Source organism: Salmo trutta, chromosome 38, assembly GCF_901001165.1.
Source record: "Salmo trutta chromosome 38, fSalTru1.1, whole genome shotgun sequence".
NCBI lineage: Eukaryota > Metazoa > Chordata > Actinopteri > Salmoniformes > Salmonidae > Salmo > Salmo trutta.
The window spans coordinates 6464247-6486872 of NC_042994.1; the positions used below are offsets into that span (position 1 = coordinate 6464247).

Sequence of the window (22626 nt, forward strand, 5' to 3'; positions counted from 1 at the left end):
TTGGAGTATAACAAGCTTATACTTGCTCATGAGGCATTTATACATTACATTCAAGAATCAATGGGTATATATTCATTTATAAGTTCAAAAATGGATGTAGCAACTATGGTTTCTAGCTTTAATTTACTGTTTATCAAAGAAATATCCAATTTATTGTGCAAAGTGGAGGTAGCAGCAGGATTACATTTGTGTAGTTACACTTTTTAGACAGTAGATGGCAGTCGTGCTCCTTAAGAAAATGGCAGCAGAAGAAGACGTCATGACGTTTAACGGAAGTTTGAAATTACGCGCCACAAAAGTCATGGATGGAAATTATTTTATTCCACCATAACATTGGAGTTGTCTATGAATTTTAGCGACAGGATTGTTGAACGCTTTATAACACAATTTTACTTTTTGGAAGTAAAATGTCTTTACTCAAACCATTTAGTAAACTTCCTGGACTAAACACGGCCAACATTATGGTAAGTGGTCCTGTAAGTAACGTTGGCCTAGGTAGCTAGCAAACATAACTAATTACCAAAGATTCTTATCACTCTAAACCAATTGTGACATTACTGCTATCCAGATTATTGATACATTTACATACACAGAAGTTAATATTTGTATCTATGTTTAGTTAGATAACTGACACAACACCGCTAACTCACCCGTTGTTACTCAATGAATGTGTTTATTATTTTAGCTGGTGGAGAACGAAGAGCAATTTCAGCAGAAGTTAGCTGACACTGTTGTTCTTCAAGAGAAGACTGTCAACGTCAACGTGTAAGTACTGAATTGAGTTCTCAACTAGCGAGCTAGGTAGGGGTTTTGACTAGATGGTATACAGCTACGGACGGAAGTGACTTTTCGTAGCATGTTAGGAGAATTAGGTTAAAAAAAGGATTGGGGTTAGCTAAAATGCTCTCCTACCTGCTACGAAAAGTAATTTGACGAAAGTAGCTGTATACCATCTAGTCACAGCCCTTCTAACAGTCTTGTCTTCTTCTTTCTGTACCAGAAGGTTGGCCAGAAGCCTCCCGCTACCCGTGGAAAACGAGGAGTCTCGGCCGCGGATAGATCTGGTGGTTTTCATCATTCACCTAACCTCAGAGCTCAGGTACATTCACATACAGACAATAAGAACCATCCATAGGGAGATGGACCTATTGTGTGGCTTTACTGGCCTCTTCTTCCAGTGGTAATGCTACTGCTTTTCTCTCTCCTCAGCTTCCAGTCAGCAGAGACCTCCCTCAAGTATTTAGACCCAGGTTACTTCCAGGGCAAAGTCTGCTTCCTGGTTACCAATGGTAAGGAAATGAACTCGCCTGTCTATCCTTCTCCTTTATCCATCTTTCATCAACACATCACAATTATATATATATATATATATATATATTTTTTTTTTGTGTGTGTACTTTTATCCCGTTTTCTCCCCAATTTCATGGTATCCAATTGGTAGTTAGTCTTGTCTCATCGCTGCAACTCCAGTACGGAGTCCCCCGAAACACAACCCAGCCAAGCCATACTGCTTCTTGACACAATGCCCGCTTAACCCGAAAGCCAGCCGCACCCATGTGTCTGAGGAAACGAAGTTTACGTATGTAACCACGGTTATGTGAGCAATATGAATCACTCCAATATATTGGTATCACTCCGCGGCGGAGGGATACATCCGAGGTGAGGATTTACAGATTTACTCCCGTGTACACCTGTGTCACAGCTGGGGTCCGCCCCTATATATAGACCCCATGGCTGCGACACACGTTCTCCACATCATTTTTGAGGTGCCTCCTATTTATTCTTATTTTTTTAAGTTCACCTTTATTTAACCAGGTAGGCCAGTTGAGAAGAAGTTCTCATTTACAACTGCGACCTGGCCAAGATGAAGCAAAGCAGTGCAACAAAAACACAGAGTTACACATGGAATAAACAAACGTACAGTCAATTACATAAAATAAACCTCTGTATACAGTGTGTGCAAATGAAGTAAGGAGGTAAGGCAATAAATAGGCCAATAGTGGCGAAGTAATTACAATTTATCAATTTACACTGGAGTAAGATATGTGCAGATGAGGATGTGCAAGTAGAAATACTGGTGTGCAAAAGAGCAGAAAAACAAAAACATATGGGGATGAGGTAGGTAGTTGGATGGGCTATTTACAGATGGGCTGTGTACAGCTGCAGTGATCGGTAAGCTGCTCTGACAGCTGACACTTAAAGTTAGTGAGGGAAATATAAGTCTCCAACTTCAGTGATTTTTGCAATTTGTTCCAGTCATTGGTAGCAGAGACCTGGAAGGAAAGGTGGCCAAAGGAAGTGTTGGCTTTGGGGATGACCAGTGAAATATACCTGCTGGAGCGCGTGCTACGGGTGGGTGTTGCTATGGTGACCAGTGAGCTGAGATAAGGCAGAGCTTAACCTAGAAAAGACTTATAGATGACTTGGAGTCAGTGGGTTTGGCGATGAATGTGTAGCAAGGACCAGCCAACGAGAGCATACAGGTCGCAGTGCTGGGTAGTATATGGGGCTTTGGTGACAAAACGGATGGCACTGTGATAGACTGCATCCAATTTGCTGAGTAGAGTGTTGGGGGCTATTTTGTAAATGACATCTCCAAAGTCAATGATCGGTAGGATAGTCAGTTTTACGAGGGTATGTTTGGCAGCATGAGTGAAGGATGCTTTGTTGTGAAATAGGAAGCCGATTCTAGATGCTTAATGTGAGTCTGGAAGGAAAGTTTACAGTCTAACCAGGCACCTAGGTATTTGTAGTTGTCCACATATTCTAAGTCAGAGCTGTCCAGAGTAGTGATGCTAGTCAGGGGGGCGGGTCTGGGCAGCGATCGATTGAAGAGCATGTGTTTTGTTTTACGAGCTTTTAAGAGCAGTTGGAGGCCACGGAAGGAGTGGTGTATGGTGTTGAAGCTCGTTTTGGAGGTTTGTTAACACAGTGTCTAAAGAAGGGCCAGAAGTATACAGAATGGTGTCGTCTGCGTAGAGGTGGATCAAATAATCACCCGCAGCAAGAGCGACATAATTGATATATACGGAGAAAATAGTCCGCCTGAGAATTGAACCCTGTGGCACCCCCATAGAGACTGCCAGAGGTCCCTCCGGTTTGACACACTGAACTCTGAGAAGTAGTTGGTGAACCAGACGAGGCAGTCATTAGAGAAACCAAGGCTGTTGAGTCTGCCGATAAGAATTCGGTGATTGACAGAGTCGAAAGCCTTGGCCAGGTCGATGAAGACGGCTGCACAGTACTGTCTTTTATTGATGACGGTTATGATATCCTTTAGGACCTTGAGCGTGGCTGAGGTGCACCCGTGACCAGCTCGGAAACCAGATTGCATAGCGGAGAAGGTACGGTGGGATTCGAAATAGTCGGTGATCTGTTTGTTCACTTGGCTTTCGAAGACCTTAGAAAGGCAGGGCAGGATGGATATAGGTCTGTAACAGTTTGGGTCTAGTGTCTTCCCCTTTGAAGAGGGGGATGACCGCGGCCGCTTTCCAATCTTTAGGAATCTCAGGCGATGCGAAAGAGAGGTTGAACAGACTAGTAATAGGGGTTGCAACAATTGCGGCAGATAATTTTAGAAAGAGAAGGTCCAGATTGTTTAACCCAGCTGATTTGTAGGGATCTAGATTTTGCAGCTCTTTCAGAACATCAGCTGTCTGTATTTGGGTGAAAGAGAAGTGGGGGGGTGCAGAACTGCGGGGGGTGCAGAACTGTTGGCCGGGGTTGGGGTAGCCAGGTGTAATGCATGGGCAGCCGTAGAGAGATGCTTATTGAAATTCTTGATTATTGTGTATTTATCAGTGGTGACAGTGTTTCCTAGCTTCAGTGCAGTGGGCAGCTGGGAGGAGGTGCTCTTATTCTCCATGGACTTTAGTGTCTCTAGCACCGTAGAGGATTGGAGTGATCCGTATAGCTCACATAATCGTGGTTACATATGTAACCTTCGTTATGAATCACTATATTGGATGACTCCAATATATTGGTATACCCGTACCAGATTAGTTGGTGCTCGAGGGACCTGGCCAGCCAGCGGCGAAGTCCCAGTGCGGGAACAAGACGCAGGGACCGTCAATGTGGAAGGGGTTCCCGACACAGTCCCCGGAAGGGGAGGTGACGCCCAGGACCGTTGAACCCACCGCAGAGGGAGGTGCCACATTTACCTGATAGTTCCTAGCAAAGGTGCAAGAGGAAGCCCAGCTGGCCACAGCACAGTTCTTAGTGAGGGGCACTCCTCTCAGTAGAGCCCAGGATGCAGCCACACCTCGTGTTGAGTGTGCCACCACAGATCCCAGCACTGGCATGCCAGCCAGGCGGTATGCTGTCGTAATCGTGTCCACGATCCAGTGAGAGAGCCTCTGCTTTGATAGCCCCTGCCCCCAGGACTCTCTCACCATAACAGACAAAGAGCTGGTCTGTTGTTCTCACTGACAGTGTCCGCTCCACATAGGCAGCCAGTGCCCTCACAGGGCATAGCATGCCGGAGGGAGGCCCAGACTCCCTCGCCACTGCCGGGAGGTCATAAGCAGACAGGATAAAAGGGATGTTCACATGCCTGTCTGACAACCTTCGGGAGGAATGAAGAGTTGGGGCGGAGAGATATACTCCTCCCCTGGTGTCCATGGACCATTGGTACCGTTCAACGGCCCATCCCACAGACTGAAGCGGTGTGGCCTCGGATGCCACAGAGTTCTCCGGCCTGAGACAGCAGGTCTGGTCTCAGGGGAATTGCCAAGGTGTCTCAGACAACAGGGACAGGAGAAGGCTGAACCAGGGTCATCTGGGCCAGTATGGGACCACCAGAAGCAGACGATGCTCTTCCATCCTGGTCCTGTCCAGCACAGCCTGGATCAGGGGAAAGGGGGAATACGTAAAGCTCCAGTCCTGGCCAATCGTGAGCCAGAGCATCCAAGCCCAGAGGCCCTGGTGGCTCCAACATGGAGTACCACAGGGGGCAGTGTGCATTGTCCAGGGAGGCAAACAGGTCCCCTTGCACCCTCCTGAACTTGTCCCACAGGTGCTGCACCACCTGGGGATGTAGGCTCCAGTCCCAAGGTGGCGGGCCCTCCCTCGAGAGCATATCCGCTGTCACACTCAGGATGTCAGATACGTGCGCTGCGCATAGACACTTGATGTACCTGAGCCCAGAGGAGCTCCTGTGCTATAAGATTGAGGCAGTGTGACCTCAGTCCACCCTGATGATTGATGTAAGCCACCACTGTGGTGTTGTCTGTTCTCACCAGGACATGTCTTCCTTTCAGATGTGTAAGGAAAGACCGCAGGGCCAGCAGTACAGCTCAGCGTTCTAGTGTATTGATGTGCCTGCTGCTCCAAGGGGGTAGCCAACAGCCGCTGGCCAACCTGCCCTTGGTCACACACACCCCCCCCCCCCCCCCCCCCCCCCCGAGCCGATCTGGGAGGCGTCTGTGCCCGGCGGTACATCCTCAGCATCTCCACCCCACCTGAGAGAAAGGAGCGACAGCGCCACCTCAACAATGCCCTGAGGCCGTGTGCGGTCACTCGCAGCTGGCGGTGACGGTGGCGCTTCGGCTGCAGCCGGTGAGAGTTGAACCACCGTTGAAGAGGCTGGAGGAATCATCAACGAGGCCGCCATCAGCAAGCCCAACAGGCGTTGTCAGGGCAGATACCACCCGCCCCTGCCGAAAGTGGTCGATAAGATTGCCTGAACCCTTCTGATGGACAGGTGTGCTCTCATGAGTACTGAGTCCAGTTCCATGCCAATGAAGGCCACCCTTTGGGTGGGTGTCAGATGACTTTTGTCGTTTACTGTAATGCCCAGCCTGCCGATGTGGATCAGGAGTATGTCTCTGTCTGACAGGACCTGGGTCCTGGTCGGTGCACAAATCAGCCAATTGTCCAGGTAATTGAGGATCAACAATCCTCTGGACGTGGACAGCGTCCATGCACTTTGTGAAAGTGCGGGGTGCCAAGGAGAGGCCGAAGTGAAGAACCATGAATTTGTAAGCCGTACCTTTTGAAAGTGAATCGGAGGTACTGCCAATGAGCTGGGTCAACAGGAACATGAAGCATCCCCAAGGTCCAGCATCACAAACCACTGGTCCCTGGACACGGCCTGCAACACACGGCTGGGGACAGCATGTGGAACCTCTACCTTCAAGTACCAATTGAGTTTGCGGAAGTCCAGAATCGATCAAAACCCTTATTCTCTTTTTGAGACCACAAAATAAGCGGAGTAGAACCCACCTAGCCGTTCTGATGTCTCGATCCTGCAGATGGCACTCTTGTCGAGGAGTGAGGATGGTTTTCTTCAGGGGGTTGGCCACCGTGGTGACACGAAAGGCACCTAAAGGACGGGGGCCGACACCGGAATTGGAGTCGGTACCCCTCGAGCGTTATGGACAACACCCAGGGGGACTCCACACCCTCCTCCCACTTTCGCACGCTGTGTTGCTCCCGTTGTCGTCCCTTAGCACAAGGCGATGGGGCAGAAGAGGGACCCCACCTTCTGGAGCAGGGAAAGCAGACAAGACAGGCTGCGTTGGTAAGGCAGCCAAGAGAGAAGAGGGACCCATGTGTGGCTTTCAAGTCCGCATCAAATACTCTGGGGGGTGGGGGTCCCGCCCTGGGAGAACTCTCCTGCAAGGGGAACAGGGAACAGCTGTTGTTGCCTCATGCCCCCGTCCAGGACTGGCAGCAGATGGGCTCTGCCTGCGGTGGCTCCGGCCTCGCTTCCTGGGAAGGGTACTGGGCCCAGTAGAGGGACTAACAGCTTGCTGCTGCACCACTCCTGCGGGAGGGAGCTCGTCCCCTGGCCGACCCACTCGCGCATGGCCTCCAATCACGCCAGGTGCAGGCATTTTGAGAACACCACACAAAACAGGCATCCAGTAGGGTGTTCCATCGCCCTCTCTCTGCGTGGCTCAAACCCAGGCAGTGCATACGAGGTATGTGGATGCCCAGGAGGGATGCCACATCACTCCTGTCACGAAGGGAAGCCCTAAGCTCAGCCAAGCCAACAAGGCCACGGAGCAGGGGTCCGACGCCCTGGGAGAGCTATGTTGTGACACGCTTGGAGGAATAGGAACCCGGCGAGGGATAAATTACCCAGTACCGCTGCAAACACTGGGTAGACCCCTGTTGGGGAAAAACAGGCAGACAAAAAAACAGCAACCAGTTAATGGATTTGATTTATGCCAATATTACCTACCGGTTTCATATCCAAGCAGTAAAAACAAAACCCTATGGAGTAACACCCGTTAAGGAACTCTAAAGTTAATGTCTCAACGAGGTGGAAAGCCCACTACGATACTCTTACGCTCTGCAGGGGAAAGAAAATGCAGGATAATTAAGAGAACCAGCAGCATGTTAACCTGTTGCGGAAAGACGTTCCGCTAGCGGAACCCCGTTTGCCAACAGCCAATGAAATAGCAGGACGCCAAATTCAAAACAACACAAATCTCATAATTCAAATTTCTCAAAACATACATGTATTATACACCATTTTAAAGAAACTTCTCGTTAATCCAACCACAGTGTCTGATTTTCAAAAAGGCTTTACAGCGAAAGCATACCATTAGATTGTTAGGACAGCGCCTAGACAAGAAAAACCACACAGCCATTTTCCAAGCAAGGAGAGGTGTCACAAAAACCAGAAATACAGCTAGAATTAATCACTAACCTTTGACGAACTTCTTCAGATGACACTCCCAGGACTCAATGTTACACAATACATGTATGTTTTGTTCGATAAAGTTCATATTTATATCCAAAAAACCCATTTTACATTGGCGCGTAATGTTTAGGAATGTTTTGCCTCCAAAACTTTCGGTGAATGAGCACATCAATTTACAGAAATATACATCATAAACTTTGATTAAAGATACAAGTGTTTTACATTGGATTAAAGATAAACTTCTCCTTAATGCAACCGCTTTGTCAGATTTCAAAACAGCTTTACGGCGCAAGCACATTGGTCAGTATTTTGAGTACAGCGCTCAGCCATCAAAGCAAGCTATACAGTTACCAGCCAAGTTGTGGAGTCAACAAAAGTCAGAAACAGCGTTATAAATCTTTACTGATCTTCGGCGGAATGCACTCGAAAGACTCCCAGTTCCACAAGAAATGTTTTGTTTTGTTCGATAAAGTCCATATTTATGTCCAAATACCTCCGTTTTGTTCGCATGTTTACTTCAGTTTAGCTCACTAATCAAAATTCGCGGGCGCAAAGGCTAGACGAAAAGTCAAAGTTCCCTTACAGTTCGTAGAAACATGTCAAACGATGTCCATAATCAACATTTAGGATATTTTTGTCATAAATGTTCAATAATATTCCAACCGGACAATAGCGTATTGAATACAGAAGAAAAAGAAAGAACGGCGTGTTTCACGTGACCGCGCACTAATATTTTTCGGGAAGCCTGTTGTTTTGAGAGCTCTTATTCGATTCCCTGTCAAATTACAAGCCTGAAACAATTTCTAAAGACTTGACATCTGCTGGAAGCATTAGGAAGTGCAATTTGACCCCACAGACACAGCATATTAGAAAGGCAATCACTTAAACTACAACCCTCAAAATCTCCCACTTCCTGGTTGGATTTTCCTCATGTTTTTGCTTGCCATATGAGTTCTGTTATACTCAGACATTATTTTAACAGTTTTGGAAACTTTAGTGTTTTCTAATCTACATTTTATGCATATCATAGCTTCTGGGCCTGAGTAACAGGTAGTTTACTTTGGGCACCTCATTCATCCAAATACTGCCCCCTAACCCTTAGGGCAATTCACAACACACACACGGAACAAGCCAGTCGGCAAGTTGTGTAAGGTAAATTACAGTTTGTGGCAGCAAGAGCCACCAATATATTAATGCGCAAGGAGTCGTAGTGTAATGCTAATGAAACGCAAGCATGACAAACCAGGGGCGGAAGATACAGATCAACCACGCACAGCGAGTGGAGCACTGAAGAGGGGCTTCCATGTGGCCAACTGCTCCAGGCTGCAAACAGCCAGTGAGTATACTGCCACGCAAGATATTACACTTACCAGTGACTTACCAAGCGAACTTCAGAAAGTTTGTACCTCAAAACATACAGACGTCTGCCGATAAAATGAAAGAGAACGTGACGTGACCAAGGGGTCTATACAGTGGGGAGAACAAGTATTTGATACACTGCCGATTTTGCAGGTTTTCCTACTTACAAAGCATGTAGAGGTCTGTAGTTTTTTATCATAGGTACACTTCAACTGTGAGGGACGGAATCTAAAACAAAAATCCAGAAAATCACATTTGTAGGATTTTTAAGTAATTAAATTGCATTTTATTGCATGACAAGTATTTGATACATCAGAAAAGCAGAACTTAATATTTGGTACAGAAAACTTTGTTTGCAATTACAGAGATCATACGTTTCCTGTAGTTCTTGACCAGGTTTGCACACACTGCAGCAGGGATTTTGGCCCACTCCTCCATACAGACATTCAGGTTTCGGGGCTGTCGCTGGGCAATACGGACTTTCAGCTCCCTCCAAAGATTTTCTATTGGGATCAGGTCTGGAGACTGGCTAGGCCACTCCAGGACCTTGAGATGCTTCTTACGGAGCCACTCCTTAGTTGCCCTGGCTGTGTGTTTTGGGTCGTTGTCATGCTGGAAGACCCAGCCACGACCCATCTTCAATGCTCTTACTGAGGGAAGGAGGTTGTTGGCCAAGATCTCGCGATACATGGCCCCATCCATCCTCCCCTCAATACGGTGCAGTCGTCCTGTCCCCTTTGCAGAAAAGCATCCCCAAAGAATGATGTTTCCCCCTCCATGCTTCACGGTTGGGATGGTGTTCTTGGGATTGTACTCATCCTTCTTCTTCCTCCAAACACGGCGAGTGGAGTTTAGACCAAAAAGCTCTATTTTTGTCTCATCAGACCACATGACCTTCTCCCATTCCTCCTCTGGATCATCCAGATGGTCATTGGCAAACTTCAGACGGGCCTGGACATGTGCTGGCTTGAGCAGGGGGACCTTGCATGCGCTGCAGGATTTTAATCCATGACGGCGTAGTGTGTTACTAATGGTTTTCTTTGAGACTGTGGTCCCAGCTCTCTTCAGGTCATTGACCAGGTCCTGCCGTGTAGTTCTGGGCTGATCCCTCACCTTCCTCATGATCATTGATGCCCCACGAGGTGAGATCTTGCATGGAGCCCCAGACCGAGGGTGATTGACCGTCATCTTGAACTTGTTCCATTTTCTAATAATTGCGCCAACAGTTGTTGCCTTCTCACCAAGCTGCTTGCCTATTGTCCTGTAGCCCATCCCAGCCTTGTGCAGGTCTACAATTTTATCCCTGATGTACTTACACAGCTCTCTGGTCTTGGCCATTGTGGAGAGGTTGGAGTCTGTTTGATTGAGTGTGTAGACAGGTGTCTTTTATACAGGTAACGAGTTCAAACAGGTGCAGTTAATACAGGTAATGAGTGGAGAACAGGAGGGCTTCTTAAAGAAAAACTAACAGGTCTGTGAGAGCCGGAATTCTTACTGGTTGGTAGGTGATCAAATACTTATGTCATGCAATAAAATGCAAATTAATTACTTAATCATACAATGTGATTTTCTGGATTTTTGTTTTAGATTCCGTCTCTCACAGTTGAAGTGTACCTATGATAAAAAATTACAGCCCTCTACATGCTTTGTAAGTAGGAAAACCTGCAAAATCGGCAGTGTATCAAATACTTGTTCTCCCCACTGTATATAGGGGCGGACCCCAGCTGTGACACAGGTGTACACAGAAGTAAATCTCTAAATCCTCACCTGGGATGTGAGTGATACCAATATATTGGAGTGATCCAATATAGTGAAACATAATACTGTACACCTGGCGACCGTGTCAGCATGCATTGCGCCTGGCCCGCCACAAGAGTTGCTAGAGCGCGATGGGACAAGAACATCCCTGCCGGCAAAACACTCCCCTAACCCGGACGACGCTGGGCCAATTGTGTGCTGCCCCATGGGTCTCCCAGTCACGACAGAGCCTGGACTCGATCCAGGATCTCTAGTGGCACAGCTAGCACTGTGATGCTGTGCCTTAGACCACTGCGCCACTCGGGAGGCCCTCACTGATCACATTCTATCATCATTATGTTGAAAGATTTCTATCATCTGTGTGTTTGTGGTGTGTCTGTGTCTCCTCCTCCAGCTCGTAATGTGTCAGTGCCCCCTGAGCGGCTGGTCTCTGTGAGGAAGCTGGCTGCATCCCTCCACTGCCCCTTACTGTGTGCAGAGGATCAGGTATGAGTCAACTGTATAAGTTAATGCATAGACATGATTGACAGGCAAAACACTATGTATTTATTATGCATCACCATTAGCTGCTACCAAGGCAGAAGCTACTCTTCCTGTGGTCTGGCAAAATTAAGGCAGTTATACAATTTTAAAAACATGATTTATTTGTATTTAACCTTTATTTAACTAGGCAAGTCAGTTAAGAACAAATTCTTATTTACAATGACGGCCTACCCCGGCCAAACCCGGACGACACTGGGCCAATTGTGTGCCGCCCTTAGGGTCTCCCAATCACGTCCGGATGTGATACAGCCTGGAATCGAACCAGGGTCTGTAGTGGTACCACTAGCACTGAAATGCAGTGCCTTAGACTGCTGTGCCACTCGGAAGCCCAAAATACATACATTACAATACATTTATAAGAGAATTCACAATAAACTGTGTGCCCTCAGGCCCATACTCCACTACCACATATCTACAACACAAAATCTATGTGTACATGTGCGTATGTTATCGTGTGTATGCATGCATGTCTGTGCCTATGTTTTGTGTTGCTTCACAGTCCCCGCTGTTCCATAAGGTGTATTTTTATGTTTAAAAAAATTATAATCTGATTATACTGCTTGTATCAGTTACCTGATGTGGAATAGAGTTCCATGTAGTCATGGCTCTATGTAGTACTGTGCGACTCCCATAGTCTATTCTGGACTTGGACTGTGAAGAGACCATGTCTTGTGGGGTATGAATGGTTGTCTGAGCTGTGTGCTAATCGTTTAAACAGACAGCTCGGTGCTTTCAACATGTCAATACCTCTCACAAATACAAGTAGTGATGAAGTCAATCTCTCCTCTACTTTGAGCCATCCAAGGGCCAGCCGTGCTGCCCTGTTCTGAGCCAATTGCAATTTTCCCTATGTCCTTCTTGGTGGCACGCGACTGAACAGTAGTCCAGATGTGACAAAACTAGAGCCTGTAGGACCTGCCTTGTTGATAGTGCTGTGAGTTTGTTTGTTTATTTCATGAAGCTTGTGTTATGAATAGACTGACAGGTAATACAAACTCATTATCTTTTATAAGTGTGTCAATCTGTTATTTCATGAAATTAGTTTTTTCCCATTATTTATTTCCTCCATCTTCCTTTCTTTCTCCACTCAGACAACAGAGGGGGTGACCACGGCAGCACACCGATTACTGGCCATTCTCAAGGTAGCGGCAGGTCTTGTCCCTATGGCAACTGGTCTCTACTTGTCCACCTTGACCCGCTGCACTGTGCCCTCTGACATTGACCAGCAGAACTTTGAGTGATCTTTGACCTTTAACCCAGAACATCACCCGGACGAGCCAAGTCTGGTTGACCAGGTAGTTACATGGACTGTTACTTGTGCTCAATAGCTATTGCGGTCTCTAAAACCGAATAATGTAACAGGTTTATATAGAGTGGACTGCATGTCATATTGTAATTTTTTTTTCATATACAGTATGTTTACCATGCACTTAGTACCTTTTTTTTAAATACATTTTTGGTTTTGTTCACATTGTAAACCTTTAACAATTTACAAAAAATTCTGCTTTGATCTCATTTGTAAAGAAATTGTCTGGTATCTTTGTAAATATAATTGAGGTTACACACTAAACTTACTTTTTAGAATGCCACTTGTTGCTGTGTCAATATACTGACATTAGGTGGAGTGCCTGCTGCCTGACGAAAGCCATTGGTTCAATGCCTCCAAATTGCTTTCTGGTTGCTATAGAAACAGGATGATAGAAAGGACGTGGTTTTCTGGGTTACGCCCAACATGGTGACGAAATTGAACCATGCAATTGATATCCCCTTATCTTTCATTATGTAGTGTTTCTTTGACCTATGTGAGAAATAAATGGCTTATCTAGTTGATACAATCTTAAAGATACTTTTTATAAAGGTTTTGTAAAATTTCAGCCAATAGTTTTGAACGTGCTCACGAGGCAAAACGGGTTCCTGAAAATTGTGTTCAACGTCAACCTTTTTGTATAAAAAATCCTGCAATTCGTACAATATGTTGCAAATGTGTATGTGCTTAAGATCCTGTTAAACCTCTTTAATTGTGAACCAGCTGTTTGAAGACTCCTGACCTCCTCACCCCTACCTGTCTCCTTCCTCCCACCTATTTCCTCTATCCCTAAACTCTTAAGTTCACATCCCCTTCCTGTTCAGATCAGGTTTTTTGATAACCCTTGGTTGAAGATCTCCAGTGTGCTATCCCACTGGATAAAGACATCAGTTCAATGTCATTTGATTGAGTTTTCAACTAACATAAATTCAACGTGAAATTAACATATTTGAACCATGTAATTGAATTTAGGTTAAAAGTTGGGTGAAAAAAAGAAACATTCCCGAAATCCCTTTACAGTGAATAATTTTTTGCAAATCCAAGTTTTCCACATTGATTCAACATCATCAAATGTATTTTGTTGTATTTGAAATGGCGTGGAAACAACATTGATTCAACCAGTTGGTGCCTAGTGGGATATACATTCTCTCCTCATCATCGTTCTCTCCCTTTCATCTCTTAAGGTGTCTCTGTCCATCTCGTGGGTGTCTTCCTCTTGCTCTTTACCCCAGTTCTCTACTGCTCTTCAGGGTGATTCAGTGTGTGTGTGTGTGTGTGTGTGTGTGTGTGTGTGTGTGTGTGTGTGTGTGTGTGTGTCTCGTGACTGGTTTAAACATCTTGTTGACGTCTATGTCGGCCATTGTTGGCTCTAGAGAATGAGGGATCTGTTGCCAAGTCTTTTCTGCGCTGTAGAACATGACAAAATGAATACTGCATTTCAGAAGGGTTTTGCATTCTGCCATCTGAAATGGAGATGTCTGCACAGTGTAACACACACAATCTGCCACATGTAGACATACATACACACACTCTGTGCTAAATCATTCAGTATGTAGTAAGTATGCAGGGGGTGACTGCTGACAGACAGGCTCAGGTGGAGACACGAGGATGCACACGTATCTTCCTCTCGCTGATCAGGGCTGGGCAAAAGGAATAACCAGCAGCTAGGTAGAGAAGTTGAATGGTGTTTCTCGCTGTTATCATGTGAACCATAATCTGTTATCCATAAAAAAGTGTTAATGGATACATTTTGTGGAGTGTTCAGAAAAATTATAGGTTGGGAAGCTGCTTGAGACTTGGTCCTGGTTAGAAAATATTGGGGACACAGGTTTGGGATCCACTGTGTTAATGCTGATTAAAGAGGTTTAAGGTATCCTGTTTCCTCACTGATAGATAATGTTGTTGGACACCATGAGAGGTATCCTGTTTCCTCACTGATAGATAATGCTGTTGGACACCATGAGAGGTATCCTGTTTCCTCACTGATAGATAATGTTGTTGGACACCATGAGAGGTATCCTGTTTCCTCACTGATAGATAATGTTGTTGGACACCATGAGAGGTATCCTGTTTCCTCACTGATAGATAATGCTGTTGGACACCATGAGAGGTATCCTGTTTCCTCACTGATAGATAATGCCGTTGGACACCTATGCTAGTGGTCAGTCATGTGTGAAAAATACAATTCTATTTTAACTTGGCAAGTCAGTTAAGAACAAATTCTTATTTACGATGACAGCCTAGGAACAGCGAGTTAACTGCCTTGTTCAGGGGCAGAACGACAGATTTTTACCTTGTCAGCTCGGGGATTCGATCCACCAACCTTTCTGTTACTGGCCCAACGCTCTAACCACTAGGCTACCTCCATTAGGGCACATCAATCAGTTTGCAGGTGCATATTGAATTCAGGGAAATGTCCTAAAGAAACGGGGGTGGGGATTAATGTGTGTGTGTGTGCCTGCTGGTGAGTGTGTATGTAGCACTTAGGTGTGTTGAGAGAGTGCAAGAGCGATCATGCACGTGTTTTAGTCAGAGGAGGGGGTGGGGATAGATCGCTGACTGACTGCTTGCTGACCTGCACAACAGAAACCTCTATTAGGGCACATCAATCAGTTTGCAGGTGCATATTGAATTCACCATAAACCTGAAGTGGCTAAGATGGGGGAGCACCTGAGCCCAATGGATGCTTTACTTCTTGATAGTTACAGAATGAGTAACCTATAAAATGACTTTCACACGTCTCCCGTGGGTTTTTTCATATGGTTGACTCTAATGCCCCTGGCCTGGGGTCAGCCGGTCCGGTGGTCTGGTCGGTGGAGACCGGCTGTCCTTGGCGACGGGTCAGCAGAAAGAAAGAGACGGATAAAGAGAGATAAAGGCAGGCCGGTCACACGAGATGAGAGGGTGTCACAGTGTCTGTCACATCTGCAGTGCAGTGAGTGACACAGCCAGCCTATTAATAGTTGTTCCTTCAGCAGGGCAATTAACCACAGCTTTGGCAATCAGCTCAATGCCAGCCAGGCTAATGCCAAAACACCACTTTTCATTTGACTGGAGACAATGGAAAAAATGTTAAAGTTTTACCATTACCATTTTGCCCCTAGGCAAATGTCAATTTATTACAAATCATGTGGACTTATGTAGATTCAAGCAGCACCACAAAGAAATTGCTGAATCCAGAATTAAGCATAGTATGTTTGAATACAACTTTGATTTCTTGCGCTAGTACGTGTATTGTAGTCATTTAAGATATCCGTATTAAGCCTATTGAACCAATTATTTCATTCACTAGTGCGGCTTAACCAATCAGCGGCACTCTAGACATGCACTTCATGTGAGGAATGCACTGGGCAATCTCCATAGCGCCCAAGCTAACGGGCACAGCCTGGTCTGAGGGGGGATCTGAACTCAGAGCCCCGCCTGAGATGCTGCTCTGTGGAGAGTGTCACGTCCACACTGACCGATAAGACTGCAGGAATGGGAAAGGACAGAGCCAGGGAAATGTCCAAAAGTAACAGGGTGGTGGGGATTAATGTGTGTGTGTGTGCCTGCTGGTGAGTGTGTATGTAGCACTTGTGTGTTGAGTGCAAGAGACATCATGCACGTGTTTTAGTCAAAGGGGGAGGGGCGAGGATAGAACACTGACTGACCGCTTGCTGACCTGCACTGGAACACAGAAACCGGACAGTCATCCAAGATAGAGGGCAGGAGAGGTGACTACCAGAATAGACCCCCCCACGCCAAATGTGTGCAAGAGAGGATTTGAGCCAGTCTAGAGGCAATAAACAGGTGTGTCACAGAGCAATAATTAACTTCAACCCTTCTGTCCTAATCAGACCTAACCACAATTCAGCTTTTAACTGTTAATGTGAAAAATATCAAATCAACCTTACTATATAGAACAGGTATGAGAAGAAACAAATCTCGTATCCTCCTCAGAAAATACATCTGTCCATGTCACTGGGTGAATGTTTGAAATTAAGCAAAAAGATAGAAAGGCAGGACACTTTAAACACTTATTTGCAGCTGATGGAAGGTTTATTGGTTTAGTGCAAAGAGGAACAGTTCACATTCAGTAAGCAAACTACATTGAAAAGGCAGATTAAGGCAATATACTGTATAGAGAGATGTAGAATTTGCACAAATGCTTTGCCTCATACACCTCCTGTACTTTTCCTATAAGTCATAAGCAAACCAGCACTTAGAATTTACTGTATAAACACTAGTAGCAACTCTGCTTCAAATGTACGTTTCCAGTTCTTGTCCCATCCCTGTGACCTCTCGAGAACTGTTGGGGGGGGTCGTTGAGGTAAACCGTTTAGCCAGCAAAGCCCAGCTCCTTGTAGGTGACGTTGATGTCAGCTATGATCACGACCATCACCTGCCTCAGAGCTTCCTGCCCTGCCTCGTCCAGCCCTGCCTCCTCACCCATCACTTTGCAGATGATCTCGGTGATGAGCTGGTGAGCAGCAAGAGATGTTAATGTTTAGTTTCATACTGAATAAAAGCACTTTATAAAGGATATTTTTCACTCAGCATTTTAGTAAACTAAGCATGACAGTCATGGTAAAGCTGGAGTGAATGCAACAAATGTATGAATAGAAGGAAAAACGGATAGTTTCAGATAAAGAGAGAAGGGAGGGAGACTGGAATCATTCATCCTCACCGTGAAGTTGTTGAGGGGAATCTTGTGCTTATTGGCGTGGGTGGTTGCCAGGGGTTTGAGGATGGCAGCGTGGTCACCTCTCGCATTCAGCAGCTCACCCAGCTGCCTAAGCACAGTGGCCCCGTGGGCAGCTACTGCCGCGTTCCCTGACAGGTCGCCCGCTGCGATGCCTGCGAACTTAGGGAACAACGTCAGGGTTTCTGGGCGCTCTGCAAACAGACTAGAGGTAAGGAGAGAGAGGAAGAGAGATTTGTAAGGAGAGTTCTGTGAGCCTCTACAGTACACAGACAGCATACTTTTTAAAAAACTCATTCCTGATTACTATATCTACACATTGGCATCAACCCATTTCTTAGCATTACATTCAACACAACAGTCTAGTAGTTGATGGCCAGAACCATTCTCCAGAAAATTGCTTAGCCAACTCAGTAAAGTCTGACTCTGGTCCATGGCATTTCGTGCATCTTGCTGATGTGTCTAAGCAGCAGAAAGAAAACGTAACGCGCTGGGCTAGAGCAAAGTACAGACCAATATTGTCCACTGACCGGCTCAGAACTAGTCCTCCGTGTTTGTTGTAGTCAGCCTCCACTGGCCCCCAGCACTGCAGAACCATGTCATAGTTAGCCATGATCTGAAGAAGACAGACAGGGAAACTGAGTGACATAACATACAGTACAAATCAGGGCTGGGGTCTTAATAAAAAGGCATCCATTTTCAGAAGTGTCACGTTTACGCGCGCTCGTTGTCGCCAGTTTATTCATTATTACGCACACCTGCTGCTAGCATCGTTACGTTCACCTGCGCCTCATGAGACTCACCTGGACGACATCGCCTTCCTGATTACCTCCACTATATATCCGTCACTCCCTTCGGTTCTTTCCCCAGGTGTTATTGTTTCTGTTTTATGTCTGTACGCTACTCATGTTTCGTTCCATGTTCTTTTATTTGTCAAATTCGCTGCCTGTACTTGCTTCCCGCTTATTAACGTGCACGTTACAAGCAGCTTTTTATTCCCAACATGTTTCCTTTTTTTCCAATTCAAATTGACCCCAGCCCTGTTAAAAATGCTTACAGTAGGAAAGCTAATATTTTCTGTGGCAAGAAGTCAGTGGGTTAGTAATAGACATACTGAAGCTGAGTAGAGGAACAGATTAATATCAGATTGAACAGGACCAATGACAGAGGGAATTATATCGTTTTTATTTACATCATACCAATTCAGTAATGCATTAATCTAATCTAACATATGGCAAATCTACTCAGCATCAGAGGTGGTAAATGTTAGGTGGGTAGTAGGGGAGAGTTGAAGTAACTGACTGAAGACATTCGTCAGTGAGTCAGCAGCACCACCACCTCAGTCAAAGCACTCTAGAAATGATACATTACATTGATTTGTTTACTGACTTAAATACATGGCATGCAACATTGATAGTTGAACGTGCCAATACAGTAATAAAATATGAAATCCAGATGTTTTTATCTATTAAAATGTTCTCTTTTCAAAGGCAACAATGTAGTAATTAAGTCAAAGGTCATTTCCCAATAGCTTTTCATTGACCTTGTCCTCATAGGATTCTATACCCACAGGTCAAAAATGGTCAGACCACACAGACATCAGCCATAAAATTAGTACAGCCCCGTCAGCTCGGCCACACGGTCTTTACTAGCTAATTGTTAGATATTAATGCACTGTTGGAGCTAGGAACACAAGCATTTCGCTACACCCGCAATAACATATGCTAAATATGTGTATCCGACTAACAAAATTTGATTTTCTACTCTGAACAAGATAGCTTGATGTAGAGGCAGCAGACTTGTTCTCTCAGGACATGTTCCAGCATCAGTGCACCATAAGTCCACCTGTTGCATTGGCTTTGCATAGCCTCTAGACCAGGGGTATTCAACTCTTACCCTACGAGGTCCGGAGCCTGCTGGTTCTGTTCTACCGTATAGTTAATTGCACCAACCTGGTGTTCCAGGTCTAAATCAGTCCCTGATGAGTGGAACAATGAACAAACGCAGTGGAACTGGCTTCGAGGTCCAGAGTGTAGGTTGAGAGCTCTGGACTATGGGCCTTCTGTGTACATGTATGTGTTGGTTTCTCTTCGAAGACACTGACAGTCAAGCTGATGACAGGATTAGATGTCATACAGTTCAAATAGTTTACTGAAATTAATTTTGGGTTACAATATCAGCTCACCCAAACTCTCACTCATGATTATAATGCTGTAATGTGCTTTTGCAGCCTCAACACTAATGCTAGGTAAAAACTATAAACATTGTTTTTTAAAGTGAATAAACATTTGATCCAAAAATGTATTTCTAAAGCAGGGTTATCCAACCCTCTTCCTGGAGATCTACCACACTGTGGGTTTTCAGTCCAACCCTAATTTAACACACCTGATTCTACTAATTAGCTGCTCAACAAGACCTTAACTAGGTGAGTCAGATATGCTAAATTAGGGTAGGACTGAAAGCCTACAGGAAGAGGGTTGGGCAGCCCTGTTCTAAAGCATGACATAGAAGCATTGATACTGTACCAGTAAAGCAGGTAAACGTCCCGTGTCAATATTTCAAACTCCAAAATACTTTATAGTCAAACCCATCCCCAAACCATACCTTTTATACTTCCTCCTCCCTCTCACGCACTCATCCCAGACCAATCATCAATCTCTCTCTCCATGTTAACTCCACCTCTAACCCTTCTAGCCCGCCCTCCCGTTAGGTTACCAAATTATGATACCATACCAGTTAGATTCCTTTCTGTCCCTCACTGCATTGTGAATTCTATTGTCTCATAGTTCATAAGAAAAGAAGGTTCCAAAATCAAGATTTCCAACAGTCTATCAAATTCTGATTAGAAATGATTTCCACAGTTGGTAAGGTAATGCTGTATTGCTACAGTTCTTCAGAACTCTAAACCGTTTACAGGCTCGGCTTAGTATGACCATTTAATAACATACATAAATCTCTCAATTGTTCATAATGTGTAAGAAATGCCATTTGACTCAATCCTATGACCGTTAGTATACGACAATAGCAGTGGTGTGATACCAACATCATTGCTTGTTTTATGACACACTCATTGTTTTTAACAGGGCGAAAGAGCATCTGCCCTTTACAAATACATTATTGGCATGGTCAAAGACAAATGCTGCCAAAAGTCAGCAAATGAGAAAAACAGTTGTTACACTGCAATGACAGAAACTTTTGAACCTAAGGCCAAACAGGACTGTGACTCTCATATATGTCCATGAATAGGCTATACATTGTCACAATCTAGATTCCTTCCTCTCTCTCTCTCTCCTTTATCTCACACCTCTGTCTGTTTTTGCCATTATCCCCATCTCTTTCTCCTCTCCAATCTTTCTCCCTCTTCAGTCACCATGTAGCTTTCTCCTCTCCTATCTTTCTCTCTCTTCAGTCACCATGTAGCTTTATAAATAACTGCTGGCAGCAGCCAGGACCACTAGACAATTTTGCCAGAGCATTTAAGCATGGATATGTTTAGTCACTAGCCCTTTTCCCTCCTTTACTGTGGTTCAAGTTCAGGTCAAGTTTAAACCCTGCCGGTTTGGGATATAACCGACTGACGGTGTTCTTTATTTTGTTCTACTGAGCTATATGGAATTGTTTTAAGGTCACACCAAGGATCATTTAGCTATTTGATTTTGAATTTTAAGACCCCTTGAATTATCCCAAAAATATATTTTTAGCCTTACTGCTATTAGCCTATACAAATGCATTGAATAACAGATTCACTACATGGAACAACAGATAGTCCCTAAAAAATATCAAAAAGGAAGTTTGTTCTGAAGTGTCTCTCCTATATCTATTCTCAAACAATTGTAGGCTTAGGGTTTTACCATTTCTGCCACCTGGTGACATTTTGCAGATACAACAGCATCCACTTTGTCTGTTTAAAAGGCCTTGTAGTCCACCTCTAGAATGTTTCGAAGGCTGGAATTTCCTCACTAGTTTTCAAAATTATTTTTGTTTTTCATGCCGATAGGCTAAATGTCATGAAATGGTTGGAACAGACAAATTCTGCAACAAACTCTAGGCCAATGCCATGAGCTATACTTAGATGGTAAAAATATATATTGGGGACAAAGACACGTTGGTCGTAGTCTTGACCACTTGTTTGGTTTATTGCTAGAATTATATAATGCTGGATACTTTGTGACCGCACCTTGTCTTGTTAACGCCTTGTGTTAACCCGCCCTGTTCTCCTGACAAAGAATGTGATTGGACAATGTCTGACATAGAATTGGTGCGCGCACTTGTCAATCATTTAACCGGCCGCTAGATGTCCAATGTTATTCGCTAAGGGGGAGACGCATTCACATTTCATTGGTCAAAATAACATGTAATCACTTCACCCGGAAGTAATGGAGAAGCGTTTCGTAGGTTACGTAAGCGTGAATAGTTGTTGTAATTTCATAGCTAACGTTTTATTATATATATATTTAATATATCAATGCTGTGGACGTATAATGCTTATGTTTAGTTAACAACCCGATTTTGAAGTTGGTCTTTCAGAATAATGCAAACTTTGAAAGGAGTCAGACACTTGATGACATCAGCTACCATGAAACAAGCAGGTAAGAATGAATCCTTTCTTGATCACCTAAACTTATGGGAGCTGTCTTGACATGAACTTAGTGAACTCATTAGTGTGTTTGTTTGTTGAGCTTCTTATAACACTTCCTCATGCACTATTACTGATTGTCGTGTCATGTTAAATGCTTAGTAATGCGTCTTAACAGTAATTGCCCTTCAGTGTCAGAGTTCAATATGCCAGTGCCATGGGGAGAGATAAGGGGCAAGGTCTGGGGTCCTGACCATGGTCGACCAATACTCTGCCTGCACGGCTGGGCAGACAACTGTGGCACTTTCAACACTCTCATTCCACTGCTGCCAAAAGGTGTGTACGCTGTCTGCCTGCTAGATCAGCACAGAGAATTCTACAATAGATTCATGAGAACTTGTCAATGGAATTGGAAGGACATTCAGTTGCATAGTTGTTCAGTACGGAGTGAGTCAGGCTCTTACAGTCTCTCTCTCTCTCTCTCTCTCTCTCTCTCTCTCTCTCTCTCTCTCTCTCTCTCTCTCTCTCTCTCTTATTTATATATATATATACATATATATACATATATACACACACACACACACACACACACACACACAGAGTGGAAGTATGTAGCTGTGGATATGGCTGGCCATGGCCTCTCCTCCCATAGACCTCCTGGAGTCTTCTACAGCTTTCCTGCTTATGTGGCCGACATACAGCGAGTCATTGGAGGTATTAATAATTATTGAAATTAATTTAGTGGATGCATA

The 22626-nt window shown here is 44.8% G+C and overlaps 2 protein-coding genes across 4 annotated transcripts; one reads left to right on the plus strand and one right to left on the minus strand.

The window, feature by feature from the left end:
* The first annotated feature begins 115 nt into the window (after window positions 1-115).
* Window positions 116-13282, plus strand: LOC115178741 (centromere protein M). 2 transcript variants are annotated; one of them, XM_029740020.1, is made up of 6 exons: window positions 116-464; window positions 686-765; window positions 1004-1099; window positions 1210-1289; window positions 11163-11254; window positions 12403-13282. In XM_029740020.1, the coding sequence occupies exons 1-6, from the start codon at window positions 408-410 to the stop codon at window positions 12550-12552; spliced, it is 555 nt and encodes a 184-aa protein (XP_029595880.1). In that variant the 5' UTR covers window positions 116-407; the 3' UTR covers window positions 12553-13282. The 2 variants fall into 2 exon arrangements, with proteins under 2 accessions (XP_029595880.1, XP_029595879.1); XM_029740019.1 differs by having other exon boundaries at window positions 122-464; window positions 1001-1099.
* Window positions 13283-16632: 3350 nt separating this feature from the next.
* On the minus strand, window positions 16633-19903 carry mb (myoglobin). Of its 2 annotated transcripts, XM_029739596.1 has the most exons (5): window positions 19824-19873; window positions 19251-19409; window positions 17829-17914; window positions 17284-17503; window positions 16633-17076 (listed from the first exon to the last, which is right to left on the minus strand). In XM_029739596.1, the coding sequence occupies exons 3-5, from the start codon at window positions 17909-17911 to the stop codon at window positions 16936-16938; spliced, it is 444 nt and encodes a 147-aa protein (XP_029595456.1). In that variant the 5' UTR covers window positions 17912-17914; window positions 19251-19409; window positions 19824-19873; the 3' UTR covers window positions 16633-16935. The 2 variants fall into 2 exon arrangements, with proteins under 2 accessions (XP_029595456.1, XP_029595455.1); XM_029739595.1 differs by lacking the exon at window positions 19251-19409 and having other exon boundaries at window positions 19824-19903.
* Between the last annotated feature and the right edge of the window lie 2723 nt (window positions 19904-22626).

Bases quoted from the DNA above. Each gene is read 5' to 3' on its own strand.
- LOC115178741 (XM_029740019.1), top strand. From the start codon at position 408: ATGTCTTTACTCAAACCATTTAGTAAACTTCCTGGACTAAACACGGCC. The intron at 465-685 runs GTAAGTGGTCCT...TTATTATTTTAG, and splicing joins TAAACACGGCCAACATTATG to CTGGTGGAGAACGAAGAGCA. The intron at 766-1,000 runs GTAAGTACTGAA...TTTCTGTACCAG, and splicing joins AAGACTGTCAACGTCAACGT to AAGGTTGGCCAGAAGCCTCC.
- mb (XM_029739595.1), bottom strand. From the start codon at position 17,911: ATGGCTAACTATGACATGGTTCTGCAGTGCTGGGGGCCAGTGGAGGCT. The intron at 17,504-17,828 runs GTCAGTGGACAA...CCTTACCTCTAG, and splicing joins GGAGGACTAGTTCTGAGCCG to TCTGTTTGCAGAGCGCCCAG. The intron at 17,077-17,283 runs GTGAGGATGAAT...GCTGCTCACCAG, and splicing joins TTCCCCTCAACAACTTCACG to CTCATCACCGAGATCATCTG.